Raw genomic sequence first — 13,110 nt, forward strand, 5'->3', positions numbered from 1 at the left:
AGAGCGGGCCCGGCGCTGGGTTAATGCAATCGGCGCGTTACCTGGGGCGCAGGCTACATTACCAGCCCGGCCCCCGCCCAGCACGGTCAGAACCAGCAGACCCGCGCCCCGCCGGCCGCCCCGCGCTTTCAGCGCTCCTCTGGCCGCGCCCGAGCGCCACGCGGCGGAGCCCAGCCCCAGCCCCAGCCCGCGCCCCACAGCCGGTGAGGCGAGGCGGGTCCCGGGCGGGCAGGCAGGGCGCACGGCACCCGGGATCCCTTTGCTGCCGGACACGTGAGTGCGCCCTGCGCGCGGGACCGGACTAGGTGTGCCAAGGAGGCCCAGGCTGGGATGCGCAGAGCTAGGGTGCCAGCGAGTTTGAAGGGCAGAGGTAATAAGTGTCCGGGAAGGCTTCTGGTGCTGTTGGACGTGGCGCAGACCCGAGCTGAGGGTAGGGGGCAGCCAGCTGCACCGGGTCAAGTCACCACCCCGGGAAACCTCTGCCTGGGCGTGTCCAAACCTCGCCTTTTTGGGGGCAAGAGGGAGAGGGCGAATGAGGGAAGCGCTCGGGGTCCCAGGAACGATCCCGAGGGCTGCAGGGGCCGTTTCCACTTATAAGTTCCGTCCCAGTCGGGCGCGCCACTACCTCTGCTTCCAAATTTTTCCAACAGAGGCGCGCCTTTTCTGGGCACCCCGCGCCCGCTCAGCGCGTGCCAACCACAGTATCCCGGCGCTCCCGGGAGGCCGCAGGCAGGGTGGAATGGCCCAGTGATCACATCGTTTCCTTTGATCCCAGCAGAGCCTCTGCGTACTCCCAGTATTCCTGACGCCCCTCTCACCAACCGCACCCATGCTTCTGGCGCGGATGAACCCGCAGGTGCAGCCGGAGAACGGCGGGGCGGGCCCGGGGTCGGAGCAGCCCCCGCGGAAGCGCAAAGAAGTCTTGGTGGTGAAAGAGCGCAACGGCGTCCAGTGCCTCCTGGCGTCCCGCGACGGCGATGAGCAGCCCCGAGAGACCTGGGGCAAGAAGATCGACTTCCTGCTGTCGGTGGTCGGCTTCGCTGTAGACCTGGCCAACGTGTGGCGCTTCCCCTATCTCTGCTACAAGAACGGAGGCGGTGAGCCCCCTGACGGGCTGGGGGTTTTGACTTGGGAAGCTACCTGTTTGCGACGGGGGCCGGGAGAGGAGCTGGGGATACCCACGGGAGGAGATAAGGAGACAGACGGGCAAGTCCAGGGCGCAGGAAGAGACCAAATAGGGCTCACGGGAAAAGGAGTCCCCTTTGGAAGAGGGAAATTGAGGCATGACCTTGGTATGAACTTGAACAGTGATGGGCGCATGCGTAGAAGGACAGACTACAGGGCACCAAGTTGGATGAGGAGCTCGAACCTTTTGATGGTCTGCAGGAAGGGAGGTAGAGATCTGGAGAGCTTCTGACGCAGCGCTGAAAGTGCACAGAATGTGACAACCAGGCGCACTTTCTGGAGTAATCCTAACTCCAAGCGCTCTGAGTTTGATAAAGGACTTGGGTTCCCTGAAGGCACTTGGGAGGCCCTGCACTCTTGGGGACAGAAACCCTTGGATCAAAGACACATAAAGAGAAGCTAGTGGCAGAGAGAACTCTACTGCTCAGGTTGATGGTCCTTTGGCTGGAGGGACCAGAGAGCACAGCCTAGGTGGGTTGTGTCAGCCACTACCAAGAACTGGCCTAATCCTTGGGGCAAGAGGCTTGGGTGATTAGGAAGAAGCCTCTAACTCCTGGGGTCCTGGCCACATTGTAGGGTAGAGTGGGAGAAGGGCCTGGAGGAAACGTCACTCCAGCAGTCAGGCTCTCTCCCCCTTCCTTTGCCAGGTAACCTAATACTGCCTGCCCTGGGATGAGAGCCTAGTTATCAGCTACAGCCCACTCAAGGAGCAGAGTCCTGGGGAAAACAGCCCAGCGTGCAGGATACTGGGGCCTAGCCCTAGCTCCTTCCTGAGAGCTTTTGCCGAAACTGCCCCAGACCTCCCCTCTTTGCTGGGATGAGCTCAGGAGTACCCTGTAGCGAGCCTGGGAAAATGACCTAGAGGAAGAAATCAGCAAAGGGGGCAGGGGGCAACCAGAGCCGAAATATTTTTCTATCCAGTGGGCCATCTGTCTGGCGGGGGCTCTGGCTCAGGACTCCAGGGGGTCAGAGGGAGGCAGGGTAAGGGTTTGGAGTTGGAGGGAAATCTCATGACCTTGTCCCATAGGGTCCCAAGCTGTTTGCTTCAGTGTGTACTCTGGACGCTTGTTTTGGGTGAGGGATGGGAAACATGATCCAGAGGTGAAACTTTCCCTCATTGGGCTGCTGCAGCTTCTCATGAGTTTCTGATCAGGTTTAAGCATTCTGGCCCTTCAGACTCAAGGAGGGAGGAAACACGGATTCTCTGTCATTTTTTAGCTGACAGGGAGGTGAGGAATGAAAGACAGACTGAGAACCTAGGACACTCTGTCTAGCACGTCCTCCATGACCGTCCGAGGCTGCATGACCCTAGACAGAGGCAGGTTCTGTCATTAATCAGCAGTATTTATTGGGTTCCTCTTGGCATGAGGCACAGTGTTAGGCTCCGCAGGGGTCACCTAGATGTATTAACTGCCACTTCTGCCTGCCAGGCGCTCTGGTCACCTAAGGGCTTCGTTGTCATGCTGCTACACGTCATTCTCTTTTTTAAGTGTTTGTTGAAACTAAAAGCACCCCAGGTGGCCAATTGGACACGTCAGCGAGAAGGATATTCTGGTGTTTTCACTGACACTGTGTGCTCCCTTGGCCATCGCCACCAACTGAGAGTTCCTGCTGTATGCAAGGTGATCTGTCCCAGGCACCCAGGGCACAAGACACAGCACATTTGTCACACGTTCCGATTTTGGGGCAAAATTGGCCAGACGCTCCCTCTCCTGGAATTGCTAGCCCTGCCCATCAGCCATTCTGGGTTGTTTGGTCATTTGTCTCTTTGTGGGTCTGTCTTCCAAACAGACTAGGGCACATTGAGAGGAGAGGCTGTGGCTTTTCATGCCTGTATTTCTTTTTTCTGTTTATTATATTAGTCACATTACTTTTTCTTTATTTGGTTGCATGGGGTCTTAGTTGCAGTATGTGAACTCTTAGTTGTGGCGTGTGGGATCTAGTTCCTCGGCCAGGGATCAAATCTGGGGCCCCTGTATTGGAAGGTGGAATCTTAACCACTGGACCACCAGGGAAGTTCTTATGGTTGAGTTTTGTTTATATGGCTGCACCGGTCTTAGGTGCAGCATATGAGATCTAGTTCCCTGACTGGGGATCAAACCCAGGTCCCCTGCATTGGGAGCACAGACTCAGCCACCAGACCACCAAGGAAGTCCCCATGCCTGTATTTCTAATGCCCAAGATAAGGGCTAGATCCAGGGGATGTGGTAGAAGGTGGCCAACAAACTAATGAGTAAATGAAACAAATGGTCCAGGCCCTCAGAGACCTAATGCCTACCCAGGAACAGTAGAACCCCTACCCCGCAGCAGGAACCAACAAAGTGAGGAAGCCTGTGCTGGTGGGGGTGGGGGTGGCACCCAGTGATTAGGAGCCCTGGCTGTGGGTCCTGGGTTCCAGCTTATAGCTGTGTAACACTGGGCGACTCTCCAAGCCCTGGTTTCCTTGTCTGACAAATGTTCAACTCAGAGGGTCATTGTGAGGACTCAAGGTGATAATGCCCCCGGAGGGCCTGACGTGAACAATGGCCTTAGTAAAGGTAGCTGCTGCTTCTTATTCACATCTTTAGGATGATGTGTGAGATGGATGAGCCTGGGGAAGGGCTGCTTAGGAAAGACTCCGAGGAGGTGGGCTGTGGTTGGAGCACAGACAGGTGGGGCACACACAAACCTCGGGAAAGGGAGGAGGAATTCTAGTTGTGTGAGAATGTAGGTGGGATCATCTCTGAGATTAGGAGTACAGACTGGTAGAAGGGCAAGCCGGGAGAGATAAGGGTGGAGAGGCAAGTTGGGGCCAGGCTATGGAGACCTTGACTGCCAGGCTCCGGGCCGGGGAAAGTTACACAAGTGAATTTCCATTTCTGGGTAGAATGTCCATGGAGCACAGTGGAGCAGGGCAGCCTCGTATATTAGAGTCTGAGGCAGCTCCTGTTCTAACTTACTCCTCACCCCTCCAGGGAATGCTCAGCAGGCCTCTTCTGGGTACTGTCTCTGCTGAGACCTCCTGGCTGCTCCTTGTCGGTCAGTTCTCATCCAGTGATTAAAAATCAGCCCCAGAGATGGGCAAGCAGGTTGGTAGGTGATAACCTGTGATTCTGGACGCAGTCAAAAGACCTAAGTTCGAATCCCATTTCTATCACCGTCTCTGAGCTCAAGTCCCCCTCTCCGAGCTCAGGTGCCCCGCTGAAGCTGGTGGTGATCTTGGGTGATCCCTGAGATCCGTCCCTCTCCAAGGCCTGGATCAGCACTGCCCCCAAGCCAGGACTCACACGCCCTGTTACTTAACAAGCTGTGTGCTCTCCTGGTGCCAGTATTAACATGGCAACTTCCAAGTCCAGCTATTCATGCTGGCCCAGACTGGAGGATGTTTTGAAATGATAAAGGTAACAATAGTTTAGGCCTCTGGCTGATATTTTTTTGAATGAATTACTGAGAAAGATCAGCCTGTCTGAACATCTTCCCATAAGCTAATTGCTGAGATGCATGGATACAGGTGGCTTCTGGCCAGGAAAGCCCCTCTCAGGAGTTCCAAGGCTTTGTTCAGAACCTTCTTGAACATGGAGGCAGTGCCAGTGAGGCTTTTTCCAAGGTCCTCCACGCCTGTGGTCTTGCACCTGGCCCTGCTGGTCCCCAGGGAGAAGTGGACAGATCAATTGGGTCCTCATGTCTGCCTCCCTGCCAGAGAAGAGACCACTGTGAATTATCTTTTGTAAAGGACAGCTTGAGACGTGTCCGGCTGATGGCTCTGAGCTGTCAGAGAGATGTCCTTTAGGTTCCAACAGACCTGAGCTTGACTCTGAACCTGACATTTCCTGGAAATGTGGTCTTGGACAAGTCACTTCTGGACCTCAGTTTCCTTGTGCAGAAAAGGTGGGCGGGGGGTGATTGCATCTTCCCATAGAGTGATGTGATGTTAGAGATAATACAAGCAAAGGACTCACAACAGTGTCTGGCACATAGTAGGGGCTCAGTAAATGAAGTTGTTACTGATGGTTCCTAGATCTGGAACTGCTAGACCCAGGCTAGATCCGGGAGTAGGAAAGGGTCCTGATTTTGGAGGGAGCAGACTTGGCTCTAAGAGGAATTTGGAAGGGCTGTAAGACTGGAAAGGAATCATGCTTGGACCTGGGATTTCTTTTTATTTACTTACTTTTGGCTGGGCTGGGTCTTTGTTATTGCTCTAGAGCGAGGGTTCAGTAGTTATGGAGCACAAGCTTAGTTGTTTTCCAGCATGTGGGATCTTCCTGGACCAGGGATCGAACCCATGTCCCCTACATTGGCAGGCAGATTCTTAAGCACTGGACAACCAGGGAAGCCCCAGGCCTGGAATTTCTAACCACCTAACCTTATCCCATTGTTGTTTCCCTACCTGAAAAATGGGGATGAACATTCCTATATAGGGTCCCATGAGATATGTAGTTCTGGGTCCCAAATAGGTTTCCCTTCTTTCCTCAAGTGAGCTCAGGTTCTCAGGTACCCACAGACCTTTGGGAATCCTCTTGGTCAAAATATCTGGGGTTCTTAAGGCCAAGGAAGAAGTGGTGGCAGGTACAAAGGGCAGGAGTTTGCAAACTCAGTGGTTTCACATTGGGCCTGGCTGCAGGGGGCCATCTACATCCGGGACTTCCCAAGCCTGACGCTGGTGATTCAGCTCAGATGCACACGAGCTGCCAGTTGGTGTGGCCCTCCGGCTAAGAAGTTTGTGGGAATGAGGCTGTTCATCAAGGCCTGGAGCTGAGACCATGATCTGACATTACCAGCATGATTGGCCCATTGCTCTGAGCTGGCCAAAAAGATCTAGAGAGACCATTTGCAACAAGATGGGGTTTCACAAGGATAAATGTTACATCCTGCCCTGCAGTCCGAAACCCAATTGCCTAAGTAAGGATGAGGCCACAGCACAAGTGGAGAAAGGCCCCGGGGCTTGCATTAGCTGTAGCCTCTGTGTAAGTCACTGCTGGGATCCATTTATTTAACAACAAAAAAAAAAAACCCCGTTTACTAAGTGCCCATCCTGTGCCAGGAATATAGAGATGAACAAAAGGCAGTCTCTGCCTTTAGGGAGTTCAGAGTCTATTATAGATATTCTACAAGTTAATGTCATTTTATATTCTGTTATTGAGGTAGTATTAGCTCCCAAATCAGGAAGGGGAGTTCCACTCTGTTTTTCGTAGGTTACATTTTCTTTTCTAATATGGTTCGGACCATTCCAAGCAGCCTATAATTGCTTCCTCTTAAAGAGACCAGGATGGAGAAGGTGAGAAACCAAAATCTTCAAGAAACTTCATTAGGAAGAATCAAGTCAGATCCTGCAAAGTTGATAGCCAGGGGAGAATTGTCATAGAGGGGAGGGGTAGCCCAGCTCCAGTCTCCCTGAATTTCACCCCCACTGACCTCCTTAGAGAACTGGGGTTTAATCTACAAGAGAGTGAGCATTCTTCCTCGCTAGGACTGCCCTGCACTCAGAGTTAAGGCCAGAGGTCAGCTGGAAGGACCCAAAGTGAAGATGCGGTAGTACGGGGGATAGTGAGAGATTGCGGAGCCAAGAAAAGTCAGTTCTGGTCATTTTGTGGATCATTTTGTAGAATCCCCTCATAGAACAGCAGGGGCTTCCATAGAGAAGTGTATGGATGCTGCTGGCTAGTCTCAGTAAAGGGCAGGGGATGGAGTAAAGAGGTGAGGCATGCAGGACCTTTAATTGCAGCATGTGAACTCTTGGTTGCGGTTTGTGGGATCTGGTTCCCTGGCCAGGGATCGAACCCGGGCCCCCTGCATTGGGAGTGCAGAGTCTTAGCCACTGGACCACCAGGGAAATCTCTGCATGGTCCCCTTACCTGGATCCTTCTACCCCAGCCTGGACTGGGTTACAGGCTTGTGCAGACCCAGGCCAAGGGGAAGCCAAGGGCCCGCTGTCTGCAGAGGCTGTGGACAGAGCTTAGACTTGTGGGCACAAGAGTCCACATGAACGTGCAAAAGGCCTCACACATCTCTGGATGGAGCTGGGGTGGGGAAGAATCAGGATGTGGGGGCCCCCGCCATGCCTCCACATTCCAGCACAAATTCTCCAAGAACCGAGGGTTCCAGAATTGAACTTTATAATGAATAGAACCACGCTGAAGGTCTAGTCGTCAAGGTAGGATGAAGGGGCATGTGTAACAGCTGCGGCCTGAGTTGTCATCTTTAATATGTAGACATTGTAAGGTAGATCTCCACGTGTGCTCTTATCCTGGGCCCTGCCAGTCGAGTGGGCCTGCTACATGCTGAAGCTATGTCTCCTACTGAAATCTCACCTTCTCTTTCTCCCTGCTGTCTATACCCTTGGGGTATTTGGGGAACAGGAACAAATCTGCTGCCCTAGGCACTGATCAAGGTTTTCTGGGAATTCTGGTGAAAGCCATGGGCAGTGACAGCCTATAGCTGAGCTTCAGGCACCAGGTGAACAGTTCTGTGGTATGTAATGTATCAGAATGTGGCCACTTTGAGGAATCTTGCCCTTCACAGACTGGGAAACTGGTCCAGCAAGGTCTCAAGGGACTCTCCTCTCCCTCCTGCAGCCCCTCCTTGATCACAGTCCCTCCACCTCCTCCTGATTCCCCACCAGGCCTGGGCCATGCCATGTCTTACTAAGTCCCCTCCCACGTTTTGCTGGATCCCTTGTCCTGGGGTCCTCCTCACCCACCCGGGGTCTGCTCCAGCACACCCCACTCTAAACTGAGTGACCACTGGCTTCCCTTTCTGAGGACTTGGCATTTCCACAGAGGATTCCAGAACCCTTCTCTGACCAGTAGGGTTCCTCTCTAATGATGGGGTGTCAGGCAGTTTGTGTCAGGCAAATACTTTTCTTACCAAAGGCCACTGGTTGGAGTCCCTTTTGCAGTTGACAGTCTTTTGCTCCCGTGTTCACGTGGGCGTGTTGATGTGCAGAAGTCTTTGTGTGAAGATGTACAAGTGTGCATGTGTCATATATGTGTGAATGGTGGAGACTACCAGGAGCTGAGATCCTTCGGAAGTACACCCTGCCTCTGTTTCTCCAGCTCTGCGCCTATCAGCCCAGAACATGCACAGCCAGAGCCAGGACTCTGGGCTTGTGGCCTCTTAGGTTCTCAGCTCTCCAGCCCTTGTGAGGCTGGATGCAGTTGGCACCACCACACAGGGAGATGAGGCAGGGCCATGGGAAGGTGGCAGTTTGGGGCCTTACAGAGCAGCACCTTCTACGAAGTGTGCAACCAGACTCAGTGTCCCAGGAGCTGCTGCAGGGCTGTTTCTAGGAGAAGCATCCTCTGCTGACCTTTAGGCACCCCTGATAAATCTCTTTCTGACTCTTCAGCTCTGCCCTGGCTTCCTCCAGATCTTTCAGCAAAGAGGCTTAGACCAGCTCACTGGTTGATGTCTTCTATTAGGATAAGACACTGGCCACTGGACAGCTTTCTGGTTTTCATTCATACTCAGCCATTCCGTCATTCTTGAGTGTTTCTGGTCTGTTGCCAGCTGAAGTTTCGGCTGGCCCACATCAAATGCACTTGGAAGAGTCCTGGACGTGTGCAGACCCATCATTTTTCCTCTTGTCCCTCCACTGGGCCTCCCAGCCAGCACAAGAGGAGATGAATCTCAAACTGGGCAATTTACCTACCTGTTGGCAGTGCTGCCCAGAGGCTTAGAGTTGAGAAAACTGGCCAATGTGAGATGCCTGGTGAATTGGCTGATGATCCTCTTCTTTCCTCTGGCTGTAGAAAAGAGCATCCAGTCGCCAGGAGCAAGTCACGCTGCCAAGATCTGAGACGTGACTCCTGGATTTTTTCTTTCCTTTTTTCCTTGGGCCACTGACTTCGGTCTTCAGGCCTGTTAACTTACACTCTAATACGTCTGTTTCCCTTACTCTCTGGCTCCAGGCCCCATGGGCAATGGCAGGTGGCCACAAGGGGGGTGCAGACAGATCCCAATGTGGAGCCAAGCGACCTACGTACTGGTTCGGACAAGCAACTTGACCTTTCTAAGCCTCGGTTTCCTCATCTTTTACAGGGATTGGTGGTAATTCTCTCTCAGGGATGGTTTTAAAGGAATAATTATTAAAAAACTTAGTGTGTGGCTTGGCATATAATGGAGGCTTAATAAATGGTACCTGTTACTTTTACCAACTCCATCATCACCACCACCACCCTGACCTCGGTCAGCGTCATGAACATTGCTGTCGACAATGTGGACAGATATGCATTCTGAAGCCAGACTAGCCCTCTCTGTATGGGGAAAGAGAATGGTAGAGATTGAAAGTAAGAAATGAAGAGGGGAAGGGAAAGGTTGGCATGTGGCCATTTCAAAGAAGTCTAAGCCTTGGGACTTCCCTGGCGTCCAGTGGTTAAGACTTCGCCTTCCAATGTAGGGGTGTGGGTTCAATCCCTAGGGATCCAGTGGTTAAGATCCCTAGGCGTCCAGTGGTTAAGACTTCGCCTTCCAATGTAGGGGTGTGGGTTCAATCCCTAGGGATTCAATCCCTCATCAGGGATCCCTGATCCCCGAGGAACTAAGATATCACATGCCTTGCAGCCAAAAAACCAAAACTTAAAACAGAAGCAATATTATAACAAATTCAATCTAAAGACTTTAAAATGGTCCACACAAAAAAAAAAAAAGAAGAAGAAATCCAGCCTGGAGCAGGGGCTGAAATGTTGAACATGGCCAATAGACCAGGTGGATCACCTGGCCCCCAGAGTCCCAGTTTTAGAACGTCCTCTGTTGAGATTTTATTCAGACTCATGTCCTACATCTTGGCTGAGATAGTCTGAAATTGGCAGAATATTTTGGGAATGGCTCTGGAGTTCTGGAGCCAGGCAGACAAGGGTCCAAATCCCAGATATCATTGACCAATTGAGTGAACTTAGATAAGTCACTTAATTTCTCTAAGCCTCAATTTCCTCCTCTGAAAAATGGGTATAGGAGTTGCTACCCAAGACAGTTTCTGGGCAGGGTAAATGGGATGAGAGCTGTCCAGTGCCCAGTGCTCTGCTGGATACATAGGAGGTCCTCATTTTCCAGTGGTTTCTTCCCTACTGCCCACCCTACTGGCCCATCTCCTGCTACAAAAGAACTGGGTCTCAGAGCATTGGGGGCAGAATTTCATGCTTTGTCCCTAAGAGCCCTGGGCTTCCTGAGGAGAAGCCCTGGGAAGAAAGTGAAGATTGACAGTCTGGGTAGCTGGGTGAGTGTAACCCTGGGTACACACAACTTTGCCACAATTCTCTGCTCACCTGGAGGCCCAGTTTCCACATCCATAAATTGGAGGTAGTAAACTTTTAAGGTTGTTGTGAGGGTGGAATGAGACATTACATGGAGCACAGTGCCTGGAACACAGCTGGGAATATTATCTTCCTAATATTATCATCATTGAATATTTCCCAGTTTCTGCACTTTCTTACTGTGGGCGGGTCAGAGAGTGTTTGGTTTCCAAGGTTACGGCATCTCAGCCAAAGGCCAGTGGCGGGAGGAGCGTGGTCTGGCCTGGCCACCTCCAGCTGCACCCAGGCCAAGAAGCTGGCATTTTGCTTTGATCACGCTTGCAGCCTAGGCTGACGTGGTATCTATCCCGTGAGTCACCTCACAGCGTCAGAACCCGTTAAGCTCACCCCAGGCTACCGGACATACCAAGAACTTTCTCTGGAGCTCAGACTTGTCTCATTCCACCAGGAATTCTCCCAGGGGTTTGTTGCTGCCCATCTTGCCAAGAGCTCTCTCTAGTTTCAGCAGTGTTCTGGGTGGGCATCTTCCTGGTCAGAGACTGGAGCCTCTGGCCTCTTTGCTCCAGTGTTTGTTTACCTTCAGCTGCCAGTAAGAGTAAGCCTGATGGGTTGGAAGAAATGAACGTGAATCCTGCTTCTGTCACTTAGCAGCCATGCAAACAAAGCCAAGTGGACTTCTCTGCCTTCAGTTGCCCCCAGGGTGTGGGGTGAAGGTGGCTCAGGGGCACAAATAATGACCCTCTCTGATTATGTCTGTGAAGTGAAGTGAGACTGCGGACAATCCAGTGAGGTCATATTTGGGAAAGTCCCAGGTGACCTTAAATGGTGGCTAAGACTCTGAGCTCCCAATTCAGGTGGCCTGGGTTCAATCCCTGGTCAGGGAACTAGATCCCACATTCTGCAACTAAGTCTCAGTGCAGCCAAAAAAAAAAAAAAACAACAACAAAAAATATCGGACTCAATCATATATAACTCTGGGCACTAGTTACATATCTCTCCCTCTCTGCTCTCAATTTCCTTACCTATAAAAGGAAGGGTTTGGGGTGATTGGCATTCCCCAGAGTGGTGATTCATGAAAGAAAGGATTCTGTGTTGAAATCAGTTTGGTAAAGACTGCAGCTGATCTTCCTCATAGCCTGTCACAACATGTGCTTATGTATCAAAGGCATAGAGAATTCTGCAAGGAACAAGCCTATTTAGCTTTTAAAAAATATTTATTTATTTTAATTTTATTATTTATTTGCCTGCACTGTGTCTTAGTTGCAGCATGTGGGGTCTAATTCCCAGACCAGGGATCAAACCCGAGTCCCCTGCATTGGGAGCACAGTCTTAGCCACTGGGCCACCAGGAAAGTCCTCTATTTAGATTTGATGAACCAGATTTTACTAATTTGACCACAGAACCTCATGATTATGATTGTGAGTAGTGCTATAACTTTCATTATATTACGATTATTTGTTTAATTGCCCTGGTGTTCCTACCACAAGACACTCCTTGAGAAATGGCCAGGTGACAGATGAATGACAACCCTTACAACTCTGACCAACATTGATCCACACACTCTGAGGGGCAGGCCCAAGGCTGGACAGGGGTCTTGGGGCTCATGCTCTGCCTCCATGTCCCCCAGGTGCCTTCCTGATCCCGTACACCCTGTTCCTCATCATCGCTGGGATGCCCCTCTTCTACATGGAGCTGGCTCTGGGCCAGTACAACCGGGAAGGGGCAGCCACCGTGTGGAAGATCTGCCCATTCTTCAAAGGTAAAGAAGGAGTCAGAGGTTGTTCTAAAAGGCTTCTGTGTGCCGCTGGAGAATCTACCCCAAAGGTGGGATCCTTGGTAGACCAGCTCTCTTGTGGAATTTATAAGTATTGGCGAGGTCAAGCACATCCACCATTCAAAGTTACACGGAGCACTTTGGAGATGTCAGGAATAGCTGTAGCCTAGAAAGTCCGGAAATCTGGGTTCCAGACACTGGGTTGGTGTCAGGTTTACATTGATATAATACATACAGAGAAGTTAGCAGAAAGCCTGATGCACATGGTAAGTGATTAGCTGTTGATGTGATGGAGAGGAAGACAGGGATGATGGTATTAACTTAAATAGATGCTCACTTCAAGTTATAGCGGGAGCTGGGATACTTGTACTCCAACACCTGGCCTGGCTGCTCCCTGGGAGCAGTAAAATCCTGGCATTTCTGTCCTGCCTTATGAGTGGACAGAACAGGCTCCAGAGGCAAGAGAGAGCCCTCAGGCAAAGGGATGGTGGGTGCCTGGGGGATTTTTTAAAAACCATTTGTTTTATGTTGGAGTATAGCCAGTTAACAATGTAGTGATAGTTTCAGGTGGACAGCGAAGGGGCTCAGCCATACATATACACATATCCATTCTCCTCCAAACTCCCCTGTCATCCAGGCTACCAATAACATTGAGCAGAGTTCCATGTGCTGTACAAGTAGGACCTTGTTGGTTATCCATTTTAAATATAGCAGTGTGTACATGTCGATCTCAAACTCCCTAACTATCTCCCACTCCCCTCCCTCCAATGCATTCTTCTGCCTGGGGGATTTAGGCTCTGACCGTCTGCTACAGAAAAAAGACAGGCGTAGGGGTGGGTAGTGCAATGGTTACAGCCAGCTTCCCTGGAGACATGGCTCTGGGAGGGAGAGTGGGCCTAGGGAAGCCCCTGCCTGACCTGCTGT

General features: G+C 51.5%; 1 protein-coding gene and 1 non-coding gene across 4 annotated transcripts in view; one reads left to right on the plus strand and one right to left on the minus strand.

The window, feature by feature from the left end:
• The first annotated feature begins 327 nt into the window (after positions 1–327).
• SLC6A2 (solute carrier family 6 member 2) overlaps positions 328–13,110 on the plus strand; it is a 42,784-nt gene continuing 30,001 nt past the window's right edge. For 2 of the 3 annotated variants that reach the window (XM_015475703.3, XM_024977953.2), the window contains exons 1-2: positions 328–1,097; positions 12,040–12,171. In XM_015475703.3, the coding sequence (XP_015331189.1) occupies positions 830–1,097; positions 12,040–12,171 (400 nt within the window). In that variant the 5' untranslated portion in view covers positions 328–829. 3 annotated transcript variants of the gene reach the window in all.
• On the minus strand, positions 6,922–6,994 carry TRNAG-CCC (transfer RNA glycine (anticodon CCC)). The gene has a single exon. It is a non-coding gene; the product is annotated as a tRNA-Gly (tRNA).

Source organism: Bos taurus, chromosome 18 (assembly GCF_002263795.3).
Source record: "Bos taurus isolate L1 Dominette 01449 registration number 42190680 breed Hereford chromosome 18, ARS-UCD2.0, whole genome shotgun sequence".
NCBI lineage: Eukaryota > Metazoa > Chordata > Mammalia > Artiodactyla > Bovidae > Bos > Bos taurus.